Source organism: Oncorhynchus tshawytscha, linkage group LG03, assembly GCF_018296145.1.
Source record: "Oncorhynchus tshawytscha isolate Ot180627B linkage group LG03, Otsh_v2.0, whole genome shotgun sequence".
Classification (NCBI taxonomy): domain Eukaryota; kingdom Metazoa; phylum Chordata; class Actinopteri; order Salmoniformes; family Salmonidae; genus Oncorhynchus; species Oncorhynchus tshawytscha.
In genome coordinates, this window is record NC_056431.1 from 76332252 (window position 1) to 76358155 (window position 25904).

Consider the following 25904-nt stretch of genomic DNA (forward strand, 5'->3'; position numbering starts at 1 on the left):
GTTTTATCACAATCTCTTCATTCAAAGACTCAATCATGGACACTCTTACTGATAGTTGTGGCTGCTTCACGTGATATATTTTTGTCTCTACCTTCTTGCCTTTGTGTCGTTGTCTGTGCCCAATAATGTTTGTCCATGTTGTGCTCCTACCATGTCGTGTTGTTGTCATGCTGTGTTGTCATGTGTTGCTGCCATGTCGTGTTGCTGCCATCCTGTGTTGTCATGTGTTGCTACCATGCTGTGTTGTCATGTGTTGCTACCATGCTGTGTTGTCATGTGTTGCTGCCATGCTGTGTTGCTGTGTTGCTGCCATGCTGTGTTGTCATGTGTTGGTGTTACCATGCTGTGTTGTCATGTGTTGGTGTTACCATGCTGTGTTGCTGCCTTGCTCTGTTGTTGTCTTAGGTCTCTCTTTATCGAGTGTTGAGTTGTCTCTCTTGTCGTGATGTGTGTTTTGTCCTATATTTTTAATCGCCCATCCACGTTGGAGGCCTTTCGCCTTTTGGTAGGCCGTCATTGTAAATAAGAATTTGTTCTTAACTGATTTGCCTAGTTAAATAAAGGCGAAATAAAATAATTCCATAAAAACAGTCGCTTTCTGTGACTAATTGAGGTAAAATAGTAATTCTGCATGTCAGCAGTACACAATGACACATCCAGCCCAGAGTAGGAGTTAAGAAATATTTGGTCACCTAAATTCCAGAGCACGTCTTCAATGAGGAAGAAAATCTCTAGTTATTTCTGGTTGTTTATTGAAGTTAGCTGGCTAACTCATTGATCCTTCTGCGTATTATAGTGCTCTGACGAGCCTTTCCTACCTCAGTCCCACAACACAACTTTAAACCTTCTGAGCAGAGACACCTTTCCCATGGCAACACCAGAACAGAAACACACTTTTCCCATGGCAACACCAGAACAGAAACACAGTTTTCCCATGGCAACACCAGAACAGAAACACACCTTTCCCATGGCAACACCAGAACAGAAACACACCTTTCCCATGGCAACACCAGAACAGAAACACACTTTTCCCATGGCAACACCAGAACAGAAACACACTTTTCCCATGGCAACACCAGAACAGAAACACACCTTTCCCATGGCAACACCAGAACAGAAACACACTTTTCCCATGGCAACACCAGAACAGAAACACACCTTTCCCATGGCAACACCAGAACAGAAACACACTTTTCCCATGGCAACACCAGAACAGAAACACACTTTTCCCATGGCAACACCAGAACAGAAACACACCTTTCCCATGGCAACACCAGAACAGAAACTCACTTTTCCCATGGCAACACCAGAACAGAAACACACCTTTGCAATGGCAACCCCAGGTGCAGGCCTGACAACTGACTGGATATTGTTCCTCTGAGAAGGAGACATTCTAATACATGCAACACACACACACACACACACACACACACACACACACACACACACACACACACACACACACACGTTGAGATTTTGCCACTCCCACATGGCATTGATATGTCTTAAAAAGGTTTCATTTAGAAAATAAATAATTCAATTCAAAATATGAATGCTAAAACATGAAGACGTTGTCCAGGACAGTTACAGAGGATCTCTGTCCTCTGGTTCCCTTTCCCAGACCCCTCCTCTCCCATTCCTCCCTTCTTGTTAAATCTCCAACGCTGAGGCGATGGGTTTCAAAACACAAAACAAAAGATGTGTCTCGTTGAGATGCTCTGTACCCGAACAGCGACATGAAAGTCGGGGGGGCATTTTTTTTGTTGTTGCCTAATTTCCTAAAAGACGGAAGCTTTAACCTTGTTCTCCTTTTTAAGCTGGTACATGTCTTAATGAGCATAATTTACTAAATAGAGGAGAGTGGAAAGAGCTGACTCAGCACCACGTACCCATGTACACTACAGACCACCCTCTAAAATCTACATGTACTGAGAGTTAGTGTTCATAGTATATATCCACATAAATAATACTTACATGATATGCACAGTCTCATAACAAAAGAGTTTTGTAGTCTCTCCCCTAATACTCTTTCACATGTAGCAACTGCAATTCCCTTCTTCGATTTCTCATTGTCCGAATTACCCCCCCCCCCCCTCTCTCCCTCGTCTCTTCCCTGCAGCGCTCAGCCCTGTCAGTGCTCCCCTCTGCCCCCTGCAGGAGGGAGGGGGTAAACGGTAGCTGGACAGAGGAAAGAACCCACATCCACAAAGTGTCTCCGAGGAGGGGTGCCCGTCTAGGACCTGTCCATGTGATCTAAAAGTTTAAAACGCATAATACTCAGATGTTTTGTGGACATGGGGGTCCAGACATTCCCCAGATCACATTCCATCATAGATTTAAAATGGTAGGGAAAGAAATGCCTTCAGCCAATGATGGGGAGTCTGCAAGACCACACATTGGGAGGATGGTGTAGAATTGGGACGCAGAATTGGGAGCATCACTCCTCAGGAAGGGCACGGAGACTGACAGCATCACTCCTCAGTGTCGTGGCTCTGGAGGAAGGGCATGGAGACTGCGTGCTCCTGGGCCAGAGCGGCCAGCTCCTTGAGGAACTCAGAGAAGATGACGGCGCAGTAGACGGCGTTCTTCACCCTCAGAGCCTCCACCTGTTTCTCCAGCCCCGACGCCCCTCCCCCAGTCCCTCCCCGGAACAGGGCACTGTGCAGCGATTGGCCACCGTCTCGTACGTGGGCCAGGGCAAGCTGTGCGGCATGGCGTGCCCGCGTGGGGCTGTTGGTGTGTCGCATGATCAGGTCGCCTAGCGAAGGTTTCCGGCTCTTCACTGAAAAGGAGACAGCAACACAGCATAGCAAGTGGTTAAGATAATACAGACTGACACAACAGACAGACAGGACAGGTGGCCCATTTAAAACAGGTCCGTTATGTCAGTTTAAAACAGGTCCGTTATGTCAGTTTAAAACAGGTCCGTTATGTCAGTTTAAAACAGGTCCGTTATGTCAGTTTAAAACAGGTCCGTTATGTCAGTTTAAAACAGGTCCGTTATGTCAGTTTAAAACTCTAAAACGTGCATATATAGACATGGGTACATATTAGGTGCCCATGTCTGAGTGTGATTGTTCATGTGGCCAGAACACAGTTCCAGACTGGTTCACTAGAGACCAGCCTGGCTGACTGCTGCAGCCACACCAGACCCATCCAGACAGTAGCAGCCACACCAGACCCATCCAGACAGTAGCAGCCACACCAGACCCATCCAGACAGTAGCAGCCAAACCAGACCCATCCAGACAGTAGCAGCCAAACCAGACCCATCCAGACAGTAGCAGCCAAACCAGACCCATCCAGACAGTAGCAGCCAAACCAGACCCATCCAGACAGTAGCAGCCAAACCAGACCCATCCAGACAGTAGCAGCCAAACCAGACCCATCCAGACAGTAGCAGCCAAACCAGAACCATCCAGACAGTAGCAGCCAAACCAGAACCATCCAGACAGTAGCAGCCAAACCAGACCCATCCAGACAGTAGCAGCCAAACCAGACCCATCCAGACAGTAGCAGCCAAACCAGACCCATCCAGACAGTAGCAGCCAAACCAGACCCATCCAGACAGTAGCAGCCAAACCAGAACCATCCAGACAGTAGCAGCCAAACCAGACCCATCCAGACAGTAGCAGCCAAACCAGAACCATCCAGACAGTAGCAGCCAAACCAGAACCATCCAGACAGTAGCAGCCAAACCAGACCCATCCAGACAGTAGCAGCCAAACCAGAACCATCCAGACAGTAGCAGCCAAACCAGACCCATCCAGACAGTAGCAGCCAAACCAGACCCATCCAGACAGTAGCAGCCAAACCAGACCCATCCAGACAGTAGCAGCCACACCAGACCCATCCAGACAGTAGCAGCCAAACCAGACCCATCCAGACAGTAGCAGCCAAACCAGACCCATCCAGACAGTAGCAGCCAAACCAGACCCATCCAGACAGTAGCAGCCAAACCAGACACATCCAGACAGTAGCAGCCAAACCAGAACCATCCAGACAGTAGCAGCCAAACCAGACCCATCCAGACAGTAGCAGCCAAACCAGACCCATCCAGACAGTAGCAGCCAAACCAGACCCATCCAGACAGTAGCAGCCAAACCAGACCCATCCAGACAGTAGCAGCCAAACCAGACCCATCCAGACAGTAGCAGCCAAACCAGACCCATCCAGACAGTAGCAGCCAAACCAGACCCATCCAGACAGTAGCAGCCACACCAGACCCATCCAGACAGTAGCAGCCAAACCAGACCCATCCAGACAGTAGCAGCCAAACCAGACCCATCCAGACAGTAGCAGCCACACCAGACCCATCCAGACAGTAGCAGCCACACCAGACCCATCCAGACAGTAGCAGCCAAACCAGACCCATCCAGACAGTAGCAGCCAAACCAGACCCATCCAGACAGTAGCAGCCAAACCAGACCCATCCAGACAGTAGCAGCCAAACCAGAACCATCCAGACAGTAGCAGCCGAACCATCCAGACCAGAACCATCCAGACAGTAGCAGCCAAACCAGACCCATCCAGACAGTAGCAGCCAAACCAGAACCATCCAGACAGTAGCAGCCGAACCATCCAGACCAGAACCATCCAGACAGTAGCAGCCAAACCAGAACCATCCAGACAGTAGCAGCCAAACCAGACCCATCCAGACAGTAGCAGCCAAACCAGACCCATCCAGACAGTAGCAGCCAAACCAGACCCATCCAGACAGTAGCAGCCAAACCAGAACCATCCAGACAGTAGCAGCCAAACCAGAACCATCCAGACAGTAGCAGCCGAACCATCCAGACCAGAACCATCCAGGCAGTAGCAGCCAAACCAGAACCATCCAGACAGTAGCAGCCAAACCAGAACCATCCAGACAGTAGCAGCCAAACCAGACCCATCCAGACAGTAGCAGCCACACCAGACCCATCCAGACAGTAGCAGCCACACCAGACCCATCCAGACAGTAGCAGCCAAACCAGACCCATCCAGACAGTAGCAGCCAAACCAGACCCATCCAGACAGTAGCAGACAAACCAGACCCATCCAGACAGTAGCAGCCAAACCAGACCCATCCAGACAGTAGCAGCCAAACCAGAACCATCCAGACAGTAGCAGCCAAACCATCCAGACCAGAACCATCCAGGCAGTAGCAGCCAAACCAGAACCATCCAGACAGTAGCAGCCAAACCAGAACCATCCAGACAGTAGCAGCCAAACCAGACCCATCCAGACAGTAGTAGCCACACCAGACCCATCCAGACAGTAGCAGCCAAACCAGAACCATCCAGACAGTAGCAGCCAAACCAGAACCATCCAGAAAGTAGCAGCCAAACCAGACCCATCCAGACAGTAGCAGCCAAACCAGACCCATCCAGACAGTAGCAGCCAAACCAGACCCATCCAGACAGTAGCAGCCACACCAGACCCATCCAGACAGTAGCAGCCACACCAGACCCATCCAGACAGTAGCAGCCAAACCAGACCCATCCAGACAGTAGCAGCCAAACCAGACCCATCCAGACAGTAGCAGCCAAACCAGACCCATCCAGACAGTAGCAGCCAAACCAGACCCATCCAGACAGTAGCAGCCAAACCAGAACCATCCAGACAGTAGCAGCCAAACCAGACCCATCCAGACAGTAGCAGCCAAACCAGAACCATCCAGACAGTAGCAGCCAAACCAGAACCATCCAGACAGTAACAGCCAAACCACCCAGACCAGAACCATCCAGACAGTAGCAGCCAAACCAGACCCATCCAGACAGTAGCAGCCAAACCAGACCCATCCAGACAGTAGCAGCCAAACCAGAACCATCCAGACAGTAGCAGCCAAACCAGAACCATCCAGACAGTAGCAGCCGAACCATCCAGACCAGAACCATCCAGGCAGTAGCAGCCAAACCAGAACCATCCAGACAGTAGCAGCCAAACCAGACCCATCCAGACAGTAGCAGCCGAACCAGACCCATCCAGACACCCTCCCTGCTGCTGCCTACCCAATTCCATTCAACCCAGTAACCCTGTGAACAGATGGCACAAATCCCCCAAATCAACTACAACACAGCCTCTGCATTATTCATTCTCTCTAGCTTTCCAATGTGCTACTATAGGCTGTGTGTGTGTCTCTCTCTCACCCAGGGAATCAGAGCGTCGCAGGGTGGGTACCCCCATGGGGGAAGAGTCAGCCCAGTCCACCTTGCCCCTGGCAACCAGGTAGCGCTGGGCTTTCCTCAGCATGGCAGGGAAGTTCTCATGGGATGCTGCAAACACCTCAATGCGGCTCTTTACTGAGCCCAGAACCTGAGGCAGGGGAGAGAGAGGAGAGAGGGGGAGAGAGAGGAGAGAGAGGAGGAAGGGGGAGAGAGAGAGAGGAGAGAGGAGGAAGGGGGAGAGAGGAGAGAGGAGGAAGGGGGGAGAGAGGAGGAAGGGGGGAGAGAGGAGGAAGGGGGAGAGAGGGAGAGAGAGGGGGAGGGGGGAGAGAGAGGAGGAAGGGGGAGAGAGAGGAGAGAGAGGAGAGAGAGAGAGGAGGAAGGGGAGAGAGAGAGGAGGAAGGGGAGAGAGAGGAGGAAGGGGGAGAGAGGAGAGAGGAGGAAGGGGGAGAGAGGAGGAAGGGGGGAGAGAGGAGAGAGAGGAGGAAGGGGGAGAGAGAGAGAGGAGAGAGGAGGAAGGGGGAGAGAGGAGAGAGGAGGAAGGGGGAAGAGAGGAGGAAGGGGGGAGAGAGAGAGAGAGAGAGGGAGGAAGGGGGAGAGAGAGGAGAGAGAGAGAGAGAGAGGGAGGAAGGGGAGAGAGAGAGGAGGAAGGGGAGAGAGAGAGGAGGAAGGGGAGAGAGAGAGGAGGAAGGGGAGAGAGAGAGGAGGAAGGGGGAGAGAGAGAGGAGGAAGGGGGGGAGAGAGAGGAGGAAGGGGGAGAGAGAGAGGAGGAAGGGGGAGAGAGAAGAGGAAGGGGGGAGAGAGAGGAGGAAAGGGGGAGAGAGAGGAGGAAGGGGAGAGAGGGAAGAGAGAGGAGGAAGGGGAGAGAGGGAAGAGAGAGGAGGAAGGGGAGAGAGAGAAGAGAGAGGAGGAAGGGGGAGAGGGAAGAGAGAGGAGGAAGGGGGAGAGGGAAGAGAGAGGAGGAAGGGGGAGAGGGAAGAGAGAGGAGGAAGGGGGAGAGGGAAGAGAGAGGAGGAAGGGGGAGAGGGAAGAGAGAGGAGGAAGGGGGAAGAGAGAAGAGAGAGGAGGAAGGGGGAAGAGAGAAGAGAGGAGGAAGGGGGAGAGGGAAGAGAGGAGGAGGGGGAGAGGGAAGAGAGGAGGAAGGGGGAGAGGGAAGAGAGAGGGGGAAGGGGGAGAGGGAAGAGAGAGGAGGAAGGGGGAGAGGGAAGAGAGAGGAGGAAGGGGGAGAGGGAAGAGAGGAGGAAGGGCAGAGAGAGAAGGCAGAGCAGGCAGAGGAGGGAGATGGGAGGGAGGAGATAGGGGAATGAGGAGACAGGGAGAGTAAGTAATCTGATCATTACAAAAAACATACAGCCATATGGCTTCCAGCTATTCTGACATACGGTGCATTCAGAAAGTATTCAGACCCTTTTCCACATTTTCTGAAGTTACAGCCTTATTTAAAAATGGATTAAATACAATGTTGTCCTCATCAATCTACACACAATACCCCATAATGACAGTGAAAAAGTGAGAAAAAAAGGGTTTGCAAATTTATAAGAAATAAAGAAACAGAAATACCTTATTTACATCAGTATTCAGACCCTTTGCTATGAGACTCGAAATTGAGCTCAGGTGCATTCCTGTTTCCATTGATTCTTCTTGAGATTTTTTCAACAACTTGCTTGGAGTCCACTTGTGGTAAATTCAATTGATTGGACATGATTTGGAAAGGCACACACCTGTCTACATAAGGTCCTACAGTTGACAGTGCATGTCAGAGCAAAAACAAAGCCAGGATTGTGTCGAGGCACAGATCTGAGGAAGGGTACCAAAAACATGTCTGCCGCATTGAATGTCCCCAAGAACACAGTGGCCTCCATCCTTCTTAAATGGAAGAAGTTTGGAACCACCAAAACTCTTCCTAGAGCTGGCCACCCGGCCAAACTGAGCAATCAGGGGAGAAGGGCCTTGGTCAGGGAGGTGACCTAGAACCCAATGGTCACTCTGACAGAGCTCTAGAGTTCCTCTGTGGAGATGGGAGAAACTTCCAGAAGGACAACCATCTCTACAGAAATCCACCAATCAGGCCTTTATGCTAAAGTGGCCAGACGGAAGCCACTCCTCAGTAAAAGGTACATGACAGTTTTGAGTTTGCCAAAAGGCAACTAAAGGACTCAGAGCATGAGAAACAAGATTCTCTGGTCTGATGAAACCAAGATAGGAACCTGATCGAACATCTCTGGAGAGACCTGAAAATAGCGTCGTCCAACCTGACAGAGCTTGAGAGGATTGGGAGAAATTCCCCAAATTCAGGTGTGCCAAGCTTGTAGCGTTATACCCAAGAAGACACAAGGTTGTAGTCACTGCCAAAGGTGCTTCAACAAAGTACTGAGTAAAGGGTCTGAAAATGTATGTAAATTTGATATTTCAGATGTTTATTTTCTATATACATTTGCAAACATGTCTAAAAACCAGTTTTTGCTTTGACATTATGGGGTATTGTGTTTAGATTGAGGGGGGAAAAAACTATTTAATCCATTTTAGAGTAAGGCTGTAATGTAACATGTGGAAAATGTCAAGGGGTCTGAATTCTTTCTGAATGTTCTGTATAAACAGTCCATTGAGAGAGCAGCAGAGGGCAGAGGTCAGAGGAGAAAGTGGTCAGCAGTTGAAGGGAACAGAGCGAGGATGAGTGATGGAGGACAGCAGAGGACAGCCAGGTGATGTTAGGGCAAGCGATTAGAAGAGATGGGCAACTGACCCTTGAGGCAGAATATGGTCATTTACAAAATTACAGCTACTTAGTAAACATCACAAGACCCCCGATGTTTGCGTGGAAATATACACTTTCTACCAGACCAGGAACACAGTGGTGTCTTTCTACCAGACCAGGAACACAGTGATGTCTTTCTACCAGACCAGGAACACAGTGATGTCTTTCTACTGGTGTCTTTCTACCAGGAACACAGTGAATGAGACCAGGAACACAGTGGTGTCTTTCTACCAGACCAGGAACACAGTGATGTCTTTCTACCAGACCAGGAACACAGTGATGTCTTTCTACCAGACCAGGAACACAGTGGTGTCTTTCTACCAGACCAGGAACACAGTGATGTCTTTCTACCAGACCAGGAACACAGTGATGTCTTTCTACCAGACCAGGAACACAGTGGTGTCTTTCTACCAGACCAGGAACACAGTGATGTCTTTCAACCAGACCAGGAACACAGCGATGTCTTCCTACCTGTATGAGAGACTTTCTACCAGACCAGGTACACAGCGATGTCTTCCTACCTGAATGAGAGACTTTCTACCAGACCAGGAACACAGCGATGTCTTTCAACCAGACCAGGTACACAGCAATGTCTTCCTACCTGTATGAGAGACTTTCTACCAGACCAGGAACACAGCGATGTCTTTCAACCAGACCAGGAACACAGCGATGTCTTTCAACCAGACCAGGAACACAGCGATGTCTTTCTACCAGACCAGGAACACAGTGATGTCTTCCTACCTGAATGAGAGACTTGACGCTGGGCTGGAACACCATGTTGGTGTTGAGGAGGAAGGATCGGAGCAGGGGCTGAGGGTAGCAGGCTAGCTGGCCCAGAATCCCCGTCAACAGGATGTTCACATACAGAGTGTTCTGGAGCATGTTCTCCAGCTTGGCAAACAGAACCACCATAAACGGACCTGACGGGGGGAGGGAGAGAACGTGAGAACGGAGGGAGAGGGGCCAGCACACTAACGGATGGCTAGATCCAACATGAAAAAAAAACAAGACAACACTAAATATCAAAAGGAAGCAACAGTCAGAATTCATTTACTGTGTCACACCAAACATCAAATATACATTCGGAAAAGAATTCAGACCATTTCCCCTTTATCCATATTTTATTACGTTACAGCCTTATTCTAAATGTTTAGTTTTAAATGTCCTCATCAATCTTATTAGAGACACAGAGACAGAGAGAGAATATATTTACTGAATTTGTGGTGCGAATAAGCCTTATTCTAAATTATTGTTTTTAAATGTCCTCATCAATCTACACACAATACCACATAATGACAAAAGCGAAAACAGGTTTTAATATTTTTTTGCAAATTGACATACCCAAGAAGACTTGAGGCTGTAATCACTAGCGAAGGTGCTTAAAGTACCGAGTAAAGGGTCTGAATAGTTATGGAAATGTCATATTTCTATATATTGTGTCACACCCAACCGTCTGTATTAATTTACTGTGTCACACCCAACAGTCTGTATTAATTTACTGTGTCACACCAAACAGTCTGTGTTAATTTACTGAGTCACACCAAACATTTTTTTTAAATATATAAAACCAACATTAAAAGTCAAACAATTGAGCATCATCCAACATCAAACACCAAATCAATATTTAGCAACTGACATCATCCCCAAAAACAAACATCAAAACAGATTGATACACATTAAACTGTAGTGTGGTGGTCTTTCTCACCTGTGTAGGGCTGAGCGGATGGCTGTCCTAGAGGCCTGGCAGGGCTGAACAGCCCCACAGCTGACCCCACTACCTTGGGCTCCACTCCAGACCCTGCCCCAGTCCCAATCAGGTCAGCGTCCAGGGGTGAGGGGGGCAGTGGTTCCTCTGAGTCGGGGTCTCTGGTGGTCTCCTCCAGCTGTCTGAGAAGCCCAACCCCCCTGCTCCTTTCCCTCACCCTCTCCTCCAGCTCCCGGAGTTCCTGGGTGAAGGCCTCGATGCTGATGCCCTGGCCGTTGGAGTCTCCGGGCCCCTGCTGCCCCCCCTCCCCCGGTCCAGCCCCATCCAGGAGCTCAGAGATCAGTCTCTCCACTGCTTCTGACTGGGTAGAGAGCATTGCCTCTGGAGGTCCCGATCCAGGGACCTGAGGGGTCAGGCTGACGTTGGAGGAGTTGGCACAGGATGCTGGAGTCCACGGAGCAGGCTGATCCTGGGTGTGACTCTGTACGTGTGATGTTAGACGCCTGGAGTTTTCCCCAGTCACACTTCCATTCCCTTCCCTGTGCAACCCCTGTAGGGGCCCACAGGACTGGGCCGGGGTAGGGACCGGGGTTGGGCTGGCACCTACTGCAACGTTCTGACTAGAGTCTCCATGCTGCTGCTGCTCGTCCAAATCTCTCTTCACCTTCTTAACCTCCATCCCTCCATCCTGGCTGTCTGGACACCCGTCCTCCTGACCCCCCGACGACGTTCCATTGAAGATGGCCTGGTGAGGGCCTATGGAGGGGCCGGAGGGGAGGTGGGCGGCAGCAGAGGGGTCAGGGACGGAGGCAGAGGTAGAGTCAGGAGGGAGGTGGAGAGGTTTGGGGAGGGGGACCTCCTCTCTCTGCAGGCTGCGTTTCTTGGTGCGGGGCGTGAGACTGATGGTACAGTTGTTCTTACAGATGGTGACATCCCACTCTCCACTGTCCCTCTCTGTACTGCTCCACTCTGACCGCGCAGCTGCCACCACCGCTGCCCTCTGCTGGCCGTGGGAGGTACTACCACCTCCTCCTCCTTGCTGGAAGGAGAAGTGCTCTGGGAACATGGCCAGGGAGGGGTTGGAGGTGGGGGGCGGGGGTGGTAGAGGGGCCGTGTTGGGTGAGGGGTCCTCTCCGTCGTAGGGGGCTGACCAGTTCCGGCAGGCCCAGGAGCACAGCTCTACCCCCCTACGGGCGTCCCTGAGGTACTCCAGGTACCCCGACTCCCAGTCCAGCCCCTCTGGGACGGGGTGCATGGGGCTGTCGGGGGACAGGGGGGTGCTAGGGCCCCCGCGGGGGGACGAGGGGACCGTCTCAGTGGGGGAGGGGGTGAAGGGCAGTGCAGTGCTCTGCTGGCGCATGAAGAGGGCCAGGCGGGACGGAGTGCTCGGTTTGGGGTGCACAGGAGACTCTGAGCTGGGGCTGTTCAGTACTGCAGACAGACACAGGGAGAGACGGATGGACGGATAGGGAGAGACAGAGAGAGGACAGACAGACAGAGGGAGAGACAGATAGGGAGAGAGACAGACAGGGGAAGACAGACAAACAGACAGATGGGGAAGACAGACAGACGGAGACAGACAGACAGACAGACAAGACAGACAGACAAGACAGACAGACAAGACAGACAGACGGGGAAGACAGACAAACAGACAGATGGGGAAGACAGACAGACGGAGTCAGACGGGGAAGACAGACAGACAGACAGAGACGGAGACAGACGGGGAAGACAGACAGACAGACAGACAGGGGAAGACAGACAGACAGACAGACAGGGGAAGACAGACAGACGGAGACAGATGGGGAAGACAGACAGACAGACAAGACACACAAGACACACAAGACAGACAGACAGACAGACAGACAGGGGAAGACAGACAGATAGACAGATAGACAGACAGACGGGGAAGACAGACAGACAGACAGACAGACAAGACAGACAAACAGACAGATGGGGAAGACAGGCAAACAGACAGATGGGGAAGACAGACAGACGGAGACAGACGGGGAAGACAGACAGACGGAGACAGATGGGGAAGACAGACAAACAGACAGAGTCAGACGGGAAGACAGACAGACAGACAGACAGACAGACAGACGGGGAAGACAGACAGACAGACAGGGAAGACAGACAGACAGACAGACAGGGAAGACAGACAGACAGACAGACGGGGAAGACAGACAGACAGACAGATGGGGAAGACAGACAGACAAGACAGACAAGACAGACGGGGAAGACAGACAGACAGACGGGGAAGACAGACAGACAGACGGGGAAGACAGACAGACAGACGGGGAAGACAGACAGACAGACAGACAGGACAGACAGACAGGAAGACAGACAGACGGGGAAGACAGACAGACGGGGAAGACAGACAGACAGACAGACGGGGAAGACAGACAGACAGACAGACGGGGAAGACAGACAGACAGACAGACGGGGAAGACAGACAGACAGACAGACGGGGAAGACAGACAGACAGACGGGGAAGACAGACAGACAGACGGGGAAGACAGACAGACAGACGGGGAAGACAGACAGACAGACAGGGAAGACAGACAGACAGACGGGGAAGACAGACAGACAGACGGGGAAGACAGACAGACAGACAGGGAAGACAGACAGACAGACGGGGAAGACAGACAGACAGACGGGGAAGACAGACAGACAGACAAGACAGACAGACGGAAGACAGAGACAGACAGACAGACGGGTAAGACAGACAGATGGGGAAGACAGACAGACGGGGAAGACAGACAGACAGACGGGGAAGACAGACAGAGACAGACAGGCAGACAGACAGATGGGGAAGACAGACAGACAGACGGGGAAGACAGATGGGAAAGACCGACAGACAGACACAGATGGGGAAGACAGACAGAGACAGACGGAAAGACAGACAGACAGACGGGGAAGACAGACAGATGGGGAAGACAGACAGACGGGGAAGACAGACAGACAGACAGATGGGGAAGACAGACAGACAAGACAGACAGACAGATGGGGAAGACAGACAGACAGACAAGACAGACAGACAGATGGGGAAGACAGACAGACAGACAGACAGACAGACAGATGGGGAAGACAGACAGACGGGAAGACAGACAGACAGAGACAGATGGGGAAGACAGACAGACAGACAAGACAGACAGACAGACAGACAGACAGGGAAGACAGACAGACAGACAGACAAGACAGACAGACAGATGGGGAAGACAGACAGACAAGACAGACAGACAGATGGGAAGACAGACAGACAGAAGACAGACAGAGACAGACAGACAGACAGATGGGGAAGACAGACAGACAGACAAGACAGACAGACAGACAGGGAAGACAGACAGACAGACAAGACAGACAGACAGATGGGAAGACAGACAGACAGACAGACAGACAGATGGGGAAGACAGACAGACGGGGAAGACAGACAGAGACAGACAGACAGACAGACGGAGACAGATGGGGAAGACAGACAGACAGACAAGACAAGACAGACAAATGGGGAAGACAGACAGACGGGGAAGACAGACAGACAGACAGAAGACAGACAGACAGACAGACGGGGAAGACAGACAGACAGACGGGGAAGACAGACAGACAGACAGACAGGAAGACAGACAGACAGACGGGGAAGACAGACAGACAGATGGGGAAGACAGACAGACGGGAAGACAGACAGACAGACAGAGGGAAGACAGACAGACAGACAGACAGACGGGGAAGACAGACAGACAGACAGACAGGACAGACAGACAGATAGACAGACAGACACAGACAGGACAGACAAACAGACAGATGGGGAAGACAGGCAAACAGACAGATGGGGAAAACAGACAGACGGAGACAGACGGGGAAGACAGACAGACGGAGACAGATGGGGAAGACAGACAGACAGACGGAGACAGATGGGGAAGACAGACAGACAGACAGACAAGACAGACAAGACAGACGGGGAAGACAGACAGACAGACAGGGGGGAAGACAGACAGACAGACGGGGAAGACAGACAGACAGACGGGGAAGACAGACAGACAGACAGACAGACAGGGAAGACAGACAGACAGACAGACAGACAGGGAAGACAGACAGACGGGGAAGACAGACAGACGGGGAAGACAGACAGACAGACAGACAAGACAGACAGACAAGACAGACAGACAGATGGGGAAGACAGACAGACAAGACAGACAGAGACAGACAGACAGACAGACGGAGACAGATGGGGAAGACAGACAGACAGACAGACAAGACAAGACAGACAAATGGGGAAGACAGACAGAGGGGAAGACAGACAGACAGACGGGGAAGACAGACAGACAGACAGACGGGGAAGACAGACAGACAGACGGGGAAGACAGAGACAGACAGATGGGGAAGACAGACAGACAGACGGGGAAGACAGACAGACGGGGAAGACAGACAGACAGACGGGGAAGACAGACAGACAGGCAGACAGACAGATGGGGAAGACAGACAGACAGACAGACAGGGGAAGACAGACAGACAGACAGGGGAAGACAGATGGGAAAGACCGACAGACAGACACAGATGGGGAAGACCGACAGAGACAGACGGGGAAGACAGACAGATGGGAAGACAGACAGACAGATGGGAAGACAGACAGACAGATGGAAAGACAGATGGGAAGACAGACAGACAGATGGAAAGACAGATGGGAAGACAGACAGACAGACAGATGGAAAGACAGATGGGAAGACAGACAGACAGACAGATGGAAAGACAGATGGGAAGACAGACCGATGGAAAGACAGATGGGAAGACAGAGACAGATGGAAAGACAGACAGACAGACGGGAAGACAGTCAGACAGACAGATGGGAAGACAGTCAGACAGACAGATGGGAAGACAGTCAGACAGACAGATGGGAAGACAGTCAGACAGACAGATGGGAAGACAGTCAGACAGACAGATGGGAAGACAGTCAGACAGACGGAAAGACAGTCAGACAGATGGGAAGACAGTCAGGCAGACAGACAGGGGTAAACAGACAGACAGATGGGAAGACAGTCAGGCAGACAGACAGGGGTAGACAGACAGACAGATGGGGAAGACAGACAGGGGGACGGAGACAGAGACGGACGGAGACAAAGAGCACATAACAGGGAGGAACGTCAGTCATGGTTATCCTTTAACACTTCAACTTCGTCCAACTTTTAACACAACACCATGGCAGGGGTCCCTCTGCATTCATTTTAGCGTGGCGCTGCTCCACGACAGAACCATTGCCGACCACACTAAAAAACATCCCATTTCCACCAAACATAGTTTAAATAAAGTTCTGTAAAAGCACATTCGCTTTTTTTGGCAAATAGATAATCTGTCTGGGTTCAACACAGTTCTGCAGGTTATTTATCTCTGTGAGCTGTGGCAAGTCAAAAACACAGCGCGGCAGGGATCAGGTGGGGGACAGCGGAGGGATCAGGTGGGGGGGACAGCGGAGGGATGGGGGGATCAGGTGGGGGGACAGCGGAGGGATCATGGGGGGATCAGGGACTGGGGGGACAGCGGAGGGATCAGGTGGGGGGTAGGGGACAGCGGAGGGATCAGGTGGGGGACAGCGGAGGGATCAGGTGGGGACAGCGGGGGGACAGCGGAGGGATCAGGTGGGGGACAGCAGAGGGATCAGGAGGGGGACAGCGGAGGGATCAGGAGGGGGACAGCGGAGGGATCAGGTGGGGGACAGCGGAGGGATCAGGTGGGGGACAGCGGAGGGATCAGGTGGGGGACAGCGGAGGGATCAGGTGGGGGACAGCGGAGGGATCAGGTGGGGGACAGCGGAGGGATCAGGTGGAGGGACAGCGGAGGTAAAGGTAAAGATTGTTCTATTGGATTATTCCATTTATCAAAGTGTCTATTCTATACTGAGTACTGATGGGGCCTCACATCAAAAAGATACCAACAGAGAGATGGCACGGACTGGGTACTGATGGGGCCTCACATCAAAAAGATACCAACAGAGAGATGGTACGGCCTGGGTACTGATGGGGCCTCACATCAAAAAGATACCAACAGAGAGATGGTACAGACTGGGTACTGATGGGGCATCACATCAAAAAGATACCAACAGAGAGATGGTACAGACTGGGTACTGATGGGGCCTCACATCAAAAAGATACCAACAGAGAGATGGTACGGACTGGGTACTGATGGGGCCTCACATCAAAAAGATACCAACAGAGAGATGGTACAGACTGGGTACTGATGGGGCCTCACATCAAAAAGATACCAACAGAGAGATGGTACAGACTGGGTACTGATGGGGCTGCACATCAAATGCTGTGATGAAACCAATGTTCCATCATGTGTGTTGGATAAACTGAAACAAACAGCTATTAACCACTTATTTATATATATATATATATATATATATATAATAATAATTTATTTTCTGCTTTGTGCTGTTATTAGGTCATGGATGGCCTCCAGGACAGCCTGGACAAGAGGATCCAACACCTGCAGATTCTGGAGGCCTTCAGTGTGGTGGGACCTCAGGCCTTCAGTGTGGTGGGACCTCAGGCCTTCAGTGTGGTGGGACCTCAGGCCTTCAGTGTGGTGGGACCTCAGGCCTTCAGTGTGGTGGGACCTCAGGCCTTCAGTGTGGTGGGACCTCAGGCCTTCAGTGTGGTGGGACCTCAGGCCTTCAGTGTGGTGGGACCTCAGGCCTTCAGTGTGGTGGGACCTCAGGCCTTCAGTGTGGTGGGACCTCAGGCCTTCAGTGTGGTGGGACCTCAGGCCTTCAGGCCTGTGGTGGGACCTCAGGCCTAGTGTGGTGGGACCTCAGGCCTTCTTTGGGACCTCCCTTCTCCTTTCTGTGGTGGGACTTAGATCTTATTATCATCTCTGTTATTGCAGGTCGAAACAGACTTGAGGAACAGACTGCAGGGAGGGTATCTATCCGTCGGCATGCGGCTCTCCATCAACGCCCCCAATCAAGGAGCTAAATTACAGGAGAGGACCAGGGGAATAAAGTGCTCTGACCAAGGCTGTAAACCCATGTCAGAGGTTTTTGTCAGAACCAGGAAAGAGATTTTCTACGGCCTTCCTTTGTGATGCCGGTCTCTGTTGAGTTTCTTCAGATAGCTGCAGCACATTAAATTGCATCCTGTTGAACTATAATCATTTAATCCCAATTCTTTATTGAGCTCATTTCCGGGGGTGGAAATTATATTTTAGATGGTTTATTTTTATGTTTTTTCTTTCAAAAAGTCACCAGAACCAAGCTGTTCAGTACTTACACAACCCCCCCAACCCGCTAACTTCCCACCCACATCTAACACATTTTCCAGAGGAAGCACTGCACCGTGGTTTACCTACTCTTATTGTTTATTTCTTATTAATAGGGTACATTGTAGGACTCACGGGATAATAGCTATGTATCTCAACCCCCCAACAGGAGACCAGGGATCAACCCCCAACACAGGAGACCAGGGATCAACCCATGCGTCCAACCTTCCCACCTCCTGTCTCCCCATCTCATCCTCCTGTCTCCCCATCTCATCCTCCTGTCTCCCCATCTCATCCTCCTGTCTCCCCATCTCATCCTCCTGTCTCCCCATCTCATCCTCCTGTCTCCCCATCTCATCCTCCTGTCTCCCCATCTCATCCTCCTGTCTCCCCATCTCATCCTCCTGTCTCCCCATCTCATCCTCCTGTCTCCCCATCTCATCCTCCTGTCTCCCCATCTCATCCTCCTGTCTCCCCATCTCATCCTCCTGTCTCCCCATCTCATCCTCCTGTCTCATTTCCTTACTATCTGAATAAAGTGTCAATAACAGAGTGTCCAGTTGGTTACCTTTCCCCCAGAAGGCTGGTTCTTCCTCCCGCTCAGCAGAGGGCAGTACGCTGAGGCGGCAGCACTCTGGGATGAGGGACAGGAACTTGTCAGCTGATTTACCATATAGATCGGTGTCCCTGACGGCACGCCTCTGACTCAACATCACATGGGTACAGGGTAGAAGATACCTGCACGACAACAATACAATGACTACACAGGCATTCCACATAGACAACACACATATTAATACCAGACAAGAGACAAGACAAGAGAGACAAGACAAGAGACAAGACAAGACAAGAGAGACAAGACAAGAGAGACAAGACAAGAGACAAGACAAGAGACAAGAGACAAGACACAAGAGACAAGAGACAAGACAAGAGACAAGACAAGAGACAAGACAAGACAAGAGACAAGACAAGAGACAAGACAAGACAAGAGACAAGACAAGACAAGACAAGACAAGACAAGACAAGAGACAAGACAAGACAAGACAAGACAAGACAAGACAAGACAAGACAAGACAAGACAAGACAAGAGACAAGACAAGACAAGAGACAAGAGACAAGACACAAGAGACAAGACAAGAGACAAGACAAGAGACAAGAGACAAGACAAGAGACAAGAGAGACAAGACAAGAGACAAGAGACAAGACAAGAGACAAGAGACAAGACAAGAGAAGAGACAAGAGACAAGACAAGAGACAAGACAAGAGACAAGACAAGACAAGAGACAAGACACAAGAGACAAGACAAGAGACACGACAAGACAAGACAAGACAAGAGACAAGACAAGACAAGAGACAAGACAAGAGACAAGACAAGAGACAAGACAAGAGACAAGACAAGACAAGAGACAAGAGACAAGACCAGACAGTTTCTACCTGAGAACGAGCTGCAACATGAGGTCTTCACAGTTGAGAGAGAGCAGAGTCCTGAACAGGCTCAAAGACACCATACACAGCTGTAGGAGAGAAACAGCAGAACATTAGACACAGGTAGAGATAGATAGAAACAGCAGAACAATAGCATGTTTGTGAGTGAGAGGAGAGAGTATGTGAGTCAGTGAGTGAGAGGAGAGAGTATGTGAGTCAGTGAGTGAGAGGAGAGAGTATGTGAGTCAGTGAGTGAGAGGAGAGAGTGTGTGAGTCAGTGAGTGAGAGGAGAGAGTGTGTGAGTCAGTGAGTGAGAGGAGAGAGTGTGTGAGTCAGTGAGTGAGAGGAGAGAGTGTGTGAGTCAGTGAGTGAGAGGAGAGAGTGTGTGAGTCAGTGAGTGAGAGGAGAGAGTGTGTGAGTCAGTGAGTGAGAGGAGAGAGTATGTGAGTCAGTGAGTGAGAGGAGAGAGTGTGTGAGTCAGTGAGTGAGAGGAGAGAGTGTGTGAGTCAGTGAGTGAGAGGAGAGAGTGTGTGAGTCAGTGAGTGAGAGGAGAGAGTGTGTGAGTCAGTGAGTGAGAGGAGAGAGTGTGTGAGTCAGTGAGTGAGAGGAGAGAGTGTGTGAGTCAGTGAGTGAGAGGAGAGAGTGTGTGAGTCAGTGAGTGAGAGGAGAGAGTGTGTGAGTCAGTGAGTGAGAGGAGAGAGTGTGTGAGTCAGTGAGTGAGAGGAGAGAGTGTGTGAGTCAGTGAGTGAGAGGAGAGAGTGTGTGAGTCAGTGAGTGAGAGGAGAGAGTGTGTGAGTCAGTGAGTGAGAGGAGAGAGTGTGTGAGTCAGTGAGTGAGAGGAGAGAGTGTGTGAGTCAGTGAGTGAGAGGAGAGAGTATGTGAGTCAGTGAGTGAGAGGAGAGAGTATGTGAGTCAGTGAGTGAGAGGAGAGAGTATGTGAGTCAGTGAGTGAGAGGAGAGAGTATGTGAGTCAGTGAGTGAGAGGAGAGAGTATGTGAGTCAGTGAGTGAGAGGAGAGAGTATGTGAGTCAGTGAGTGAGAGGAGAGAGTGTGTGAGTCAGTGAGTGAGAGGAGAGAGTGTGTGAGTCAGTGAGTGAGAGGAGAGAGTATGTGAGTCAGTGAGTGAGAGGAGAGAGTATGTGAGTCAGTGAGTGAGAGGAGAGTCAGTGAGTGAGAGAGAAAGTCAGTGAGTGAGAGGAGAGAGTATGTGAGTCAGTGAGTGAGAGGAGAGAGTATGTGAGTCAGTGAGTGAGAGGAGAGAGTATGTGAGTCAGTGAGTGAGAGGAGAGAGTATGTGAGTCAGTGAGTGAGAGGAGAGAGTGTGTGAGTCAGTGAGTGAGAGGAGAGAGTGTGTGAGTCAGTGAGTGAGAGGAGAGAGTATGTGAGTCAGTGAGTGAGAGGAGAGAGTTTGTGAGTCAGTGAGTGAATGAGTGAGTGTTAATGTCAATGTGAGTAGGCACCTGAGCTGAGCCATTGGGCAGACAAAGCCTCTACCCCCAATCTGATGCTTTTGGCCCCACCCCACATCCGATATCACCATTCCCTGATTAACTTGTCATTTTTTAAGGTTTTGAGCTAGTACTATGTCCGTATTTATGTTGAGACTAGCATGGCATTTAGCCAATGAATAAAACGCAGCGTTTTAATTTGTATCCCCCCGTCTCTCGAAAGCGAATGGTTTGGACCGCTTGGAATTCGGAATGCCGAAATGATTACTGTCCTTTTATGAAATTATACCCTGTTCATGTTTTAAAAAATGACCAAGTACACCAACTGTTTAAACCAAAGCCAATTTTACAAAGCATTTGAATGTTGAAGGTGCCAGATTTAAGCACAGCCTACGAAAAAGAACAGGGGTTGGCATACAATCTGGTTGTCGCGATCAGCTGTCTCCCCGACACTGTGCTCACTTATCTGACAGTCATTCGCAGTCACATGCATAACAGTTGGGATAGGCTACTGAACCGAAGGAGAGGATGCATCAATTCAGTCACAACAGATAAGAGGTATTTTTGGAATTAAAATATGAGTGAACCGGTGAATTCGCTAACATTTGAAAGCACGTACCACCACATTTAATCGTGGGAAGGTGACTGGAAACATGGCCGAATACAAACTGTAGTTATTCCCTCCGCAAGGCAATCAAACAAGCAAAGCGTCAGTATAGAGACGAAGTGGAGTCGCAGATCAACGGCTCAGACACGAGACGTTTGTGGCAGGGTCTACAGACAATCGCGGATTACAAAAAGAGAAACAGCCCCATCGCGGACATCGACGTCTTGCTTGAAGTCATAAACAGCGTTGTGCTTCAAGCATTGTGAAGTGCTGCTGGCTAAGCGCAGGAAAGTGCTGTTTGAATGAATGCTTACGAGCCTGCTGCTGCCTACCACCGCTCAGTCAGACTGCTCTATCTAATAATAAGCTCACAGAAATACAAGCCCTAGCTCATAAAATCGGTAAAATCCGGTAAAATCCGGAAACTACCATTTCGAAAACAAAACGTTTATTATTTCAGTGAAATACGGAACCGTTCTGTATTTTATCTAACGGGTGGCATCCATTAGTCTAAATATTGCTGTTACATTGCACAACCTTCAACGTTATGTCATAATTATGTAAAATTCTGGCAAATGAATTAGTCTTTGTAAGGAAGAAATGGTCTTCACACAGTTCGCAACGAGCCAGGCGGCCCAAACTGCTGCATATACCCTGACGCGAATGCGCGGTTGTTAAATCATCACACGCAAAGTAGGTTGTGATTCGATGACAAGTTAACAGACAACGCATTGATTATATGCAACGCGGGACAAGCTAGTTAAACTAGTAATATCATAAACCATGTGTAGTTAACTAGTGATTGTGAAGATTGATTGTTTTTTATAAGTTTAATGCTAGCTAGCAACTTACCTTGGCTCCTGGCTGCACTCGCATAACAGGTGGTCAGCCTGCCACGCAGTCTCCAAAATGCCGATTACCGATTGTTATGAAAACTTTAAAATCAGCCCTAATTAACCGGCCATGCCGATTAATCGGTCGACCTCTACCTGTCACCTTAGACCCACTTCAATTTTCTTACCGCCCCAACAGGTCCACAGTCGATGCGATCGCCAACACACTGCCTTATCCCATCTGGACAAGAGGAATACCTATATAACAATGCTGTTCATTGACTACAGCTCAGCATTCAAAACCATAGTACCCTCCAAACTCATCATCAAACTGGGTCCTGGACTTCTTGACAGGCCGCCCCCAGGTGGTGAAGGTAGGAAACAACATCTCCACTCTGCTGATCCTCAACAATGGGGCCCCACAAGGGTGCGTTCTCAGCCCCCTCCTATACTCCCTGTTCACCCATGACTGCACGCCTCCAACTCAATTATTAAGTCTGCAGGTAGGCTTGATTACCAACAACGACGAGACCCTCGGAGTATGGTGCCAGGAAAATAACCACTCACTCAATGTCAGCGAAACAAAAAAAGATGATTGTGGACTTCAGGAAACAGCAGAGGGAGCACCCCCCCATCCACATCGAAGGGACAGCAGTGGAGAAGGTGGAAAGTTAAGTTCCTCTGTGTACACACCGACAAACTGAAAAGGTCCACGCACACAGACAGAGTGATAAAGAAGGCGCAACAGCGCCCCCTCAACCTCTGAAAAAATGTGGCTTGTCACCTAAAACCCTGAATAACTTTTACAGATATACAATTGAGAGCATCCTGTCGGGCTGTATCACCACCTGGTACGGCAACTGCACTGCCCACAACCGCAGGGCTCTCCAGAGGGTGGTGAGGTCTGCACAACACATCACCAGGGGCAACCTACCTGCCCTCCAGGACACCTACACCACCCGATGTCACAGGAAGGCCATAAAGATCATCAAGGACAACAACCACCCGAGCCACTGCCTGTTCACCCCGCTGTCATCCAGAAGGCGAGGTCAGTACAGGTGCATCAAAGCTGGGACCGAGAGACTGAAAAACAGCTTCTATCTCAAGGCCATCAGACTGTTAAACAGCCACCACTAACATTGAGTGGCTACTGCCAACATACAGACGTGAAATCACTGGCCACTTTAAAAAATGGATCACTAGTCACTTTAATAATGTTTACATATCTCGCTTTACTCATCTCATCTGTATATAATGTTTACTGTATCCGTCAATATATATTCTTTACTATCTGTTGCATCTTGGCCGCTCTCACTGCTCATCCATATATTTTATAATTAATATATTCTCATCCCATTCCTTTACTAGATTGTGTGCATTAGGTTTTGTTGTGGAATTTGTTAGATATTAGGTTTTGTTGTGGAATTTGTTAGATATGACCTGTTAGATACTGCTGCACTGTTGGATCTAGAAGTATTTCACTACACTCACAATAACGTCTGCTAAGCATGTGTATGTGACCAATTTGATTTGTATCGGTTTTCTGACCAACGCATGCTTAAATCGGTTTGGGCTCCCGCGGACCGAGTACGTTAAACATATGAACCGGGGACCGATACGTACATCTCTGCTATTAATGCACCGTTACTGTACTACTGACCCTGGAGTTGCTGCTGACGCGAGTTAGCAAGGTGTCCAGGATGGTGTCGTTGTCATGGCGATGCATGAGGATGAAGCGTAGGAAGGTTTTGAGGAGAGCTGTTTCCGTCACACTGCGCAGGAACAGATCCAGGTAGGCTGTACTGGCTATCATCTCATCTACAGATGACTGGAGGGAGGGAGGGGGGAGGGAGGGAGGGAGGGAGGGGGGAGGGAGGGAGGAGAGGGAGGGAGGGAGGAGGGAGGGAGGGAGGGAGGAGGGAGAGAGGGAGGGAGGGAGGAAGAAAGGGGGAGAGGGGGAGGAAGAAAGAGAGGGAGGGAGGCAGGGAGGGAGGGGGAGAGAGAGAGAGGAGGAAGGGGGGGGAGAAAGCAGGAGGGAGGGAGGGAGAGGAAGAAAGAGGGGAGGGGGGGAGAGAGCAGGGAGGGAGGGAGCGAGGGAGCGAAGCGAGGGAGGGAGGGAGGGAGGGAGGGAGGGAGGGAGGGAGGGAGGGAGGGAGGGAGGGAGGGAGGGAGGGAGGGAGGGAGGGAGGGAGGGAGGGAGGGAGGGAAGAGAGGGGAGGAAGAAAGAGGGGAGGGAGGGGGGAGAGAGAAAGGGGAGGGAGAGAGAGCGAGAGAGACAAAGAGAGAGGGGAGGAGGCCGAGAGAGAGACAAAGAGAGAGTGGGAGGGAGGCCGAGAGAGAGACAAAGAGAGAGTGGGAGGGAGGCAGAGAGAGAGACAAAGAGAGAGTGGGAGGGAGGCAGAGAGAGAGACAAAGAGAGAGTGGGAGGGAGGGAGGGAGAGAGAGAGACAAAGAGAGAGTGGGAGGGATGGAGAGAGAGAGACAAAGAGAGAGTGGGAGGGATGGAGAGAGAGAGACAAAGAGAGAGTGGGAGGGATGGAGAGAGAGACAGAGAGAGAGTGGGAGGGAGGGAGAGAGAGAGACAAAGAGAGTGGGAGGGAGGGAGAGAGAGAGACAAAGAGAGAGTGTGAGGGAGGGAGAGAGAGACAGAGAGAGTGGGAGGGAGGGAGAGAGAGACAGAGAGAGTGGGAGTGAGGGAGAGAGAGACAGAGAGAGTGGGAAGGAGGGAGAGAGAGAGACAGAGAGAGAGTGGGAAGGAGGGAGAGAGAGAGACAAAGAGAGTGGGAGGGAGGGAGAGAGAGAGAGGGGGGAGAGAGAGAGACAGAGAGAGTGGGAGGGAGAGAGAGAGAGACAAAGAGAGAGTGGGAGGGAGAGAGAGAGAGAGACAGAGTGGGAGGGAGAGAGAGACAAAGAGAGTGGGAGGGAGAGAGAGAGAGAGAGAGACAAAGAGAGAGAGGGAGGGAGAAACACAGGATGGTCAATACATTAACATTTTAGTGTTTTATCAGACGCTCTTCTCCAAAGCGACTTAAAGTAGTGAGTGCATACATTTTCTACATATTAAGATATAATTCTGATGAAGGTTGTTGGCAGAATGACATGTTTTAACAACAAGAGTAGAATAAATGTTTTAAACATCTCTAATACTGAGGAGCAGCCTAGCTACTACTTTTAATGATCACATAATTGCAATCAATCAATCAATCAATCGATCAGTGAAAGCAATGCTCAGGCTAGATGACGTCCCCCCCCTACCTTGTGTAGGGCGGGTCCCATGACAGGGACCAGGAAGCCGTTGTGAACGTAGTCGACCAGCTGGCTGCGGACCAGGGGGTGAGCCACCTGAATGACAGCGTTACAGAACTCCAGAGAGTTCATGAAGAGCACCAGAGAAGACACGCCCATCCAGTCCTCCCTGCGCAGAGCGTGCCAGTCATCCCCCCGTACCTCTATCTTCCTCGGCAGGGAGGAGTAGAGAGCACTGAGGCCCGTGGCCAGCACCTGGAGAGGGTTAGCAGAGGAAGAGGAGAGGTAAAGGGGGGGTTAGGACTGAATTAAAGACAATATTTGGATTGGATATTTGTCCAAGATGAGAAGGATGTAAGACGTGTTGGCAGCACAGTATGAGAATTCTGGAGAGAAAGAAACAGGTTGAGATTTATGAACACCTGTAGCTGATATAAAACATGTAAAAAAAGAAGGCCTTAAACGATGAAGTCATATTGATATATTTTGTACATA

At 50.5% G+C, this 25904-nt stretch overlaps 1 protein-coding gene across 1 annotated transcript in view; it reads right to left on the bottom strand.

Moving 5' to 3' along the window:
* Window positions 1-735: 735 nt before the first annotated feature.
* The window catches only part of fhip1b (FHF complex subunit HOOK interacting protein 1B), a 73510-nt gene continuing 48341 nt past the window's right edge, over window positions 736-25904 (bottom strand). The window contains 8 exon segments of the mRNA XM_042320016.1: window positions 736-2782; window positions 6131-6296; window positions 9642-9820; window positions 10606-12036; window positions 18419-18588; window positions 19285-19364; window positions 23824-23991; window positions 25419-25664. Of these exon segments, the coding sequence (XP_042175950.1) occupies window positions 2472-2782; window positions 6131-6296; window positions 9642-9820; window positions 10606-12036; window positions 18419-18588; window positions 19285-19364; window positions 23824-23991; window positions 25419-25664 (2751 nt within the window). The 3' untranslated portion in view covers window positions 736-2471.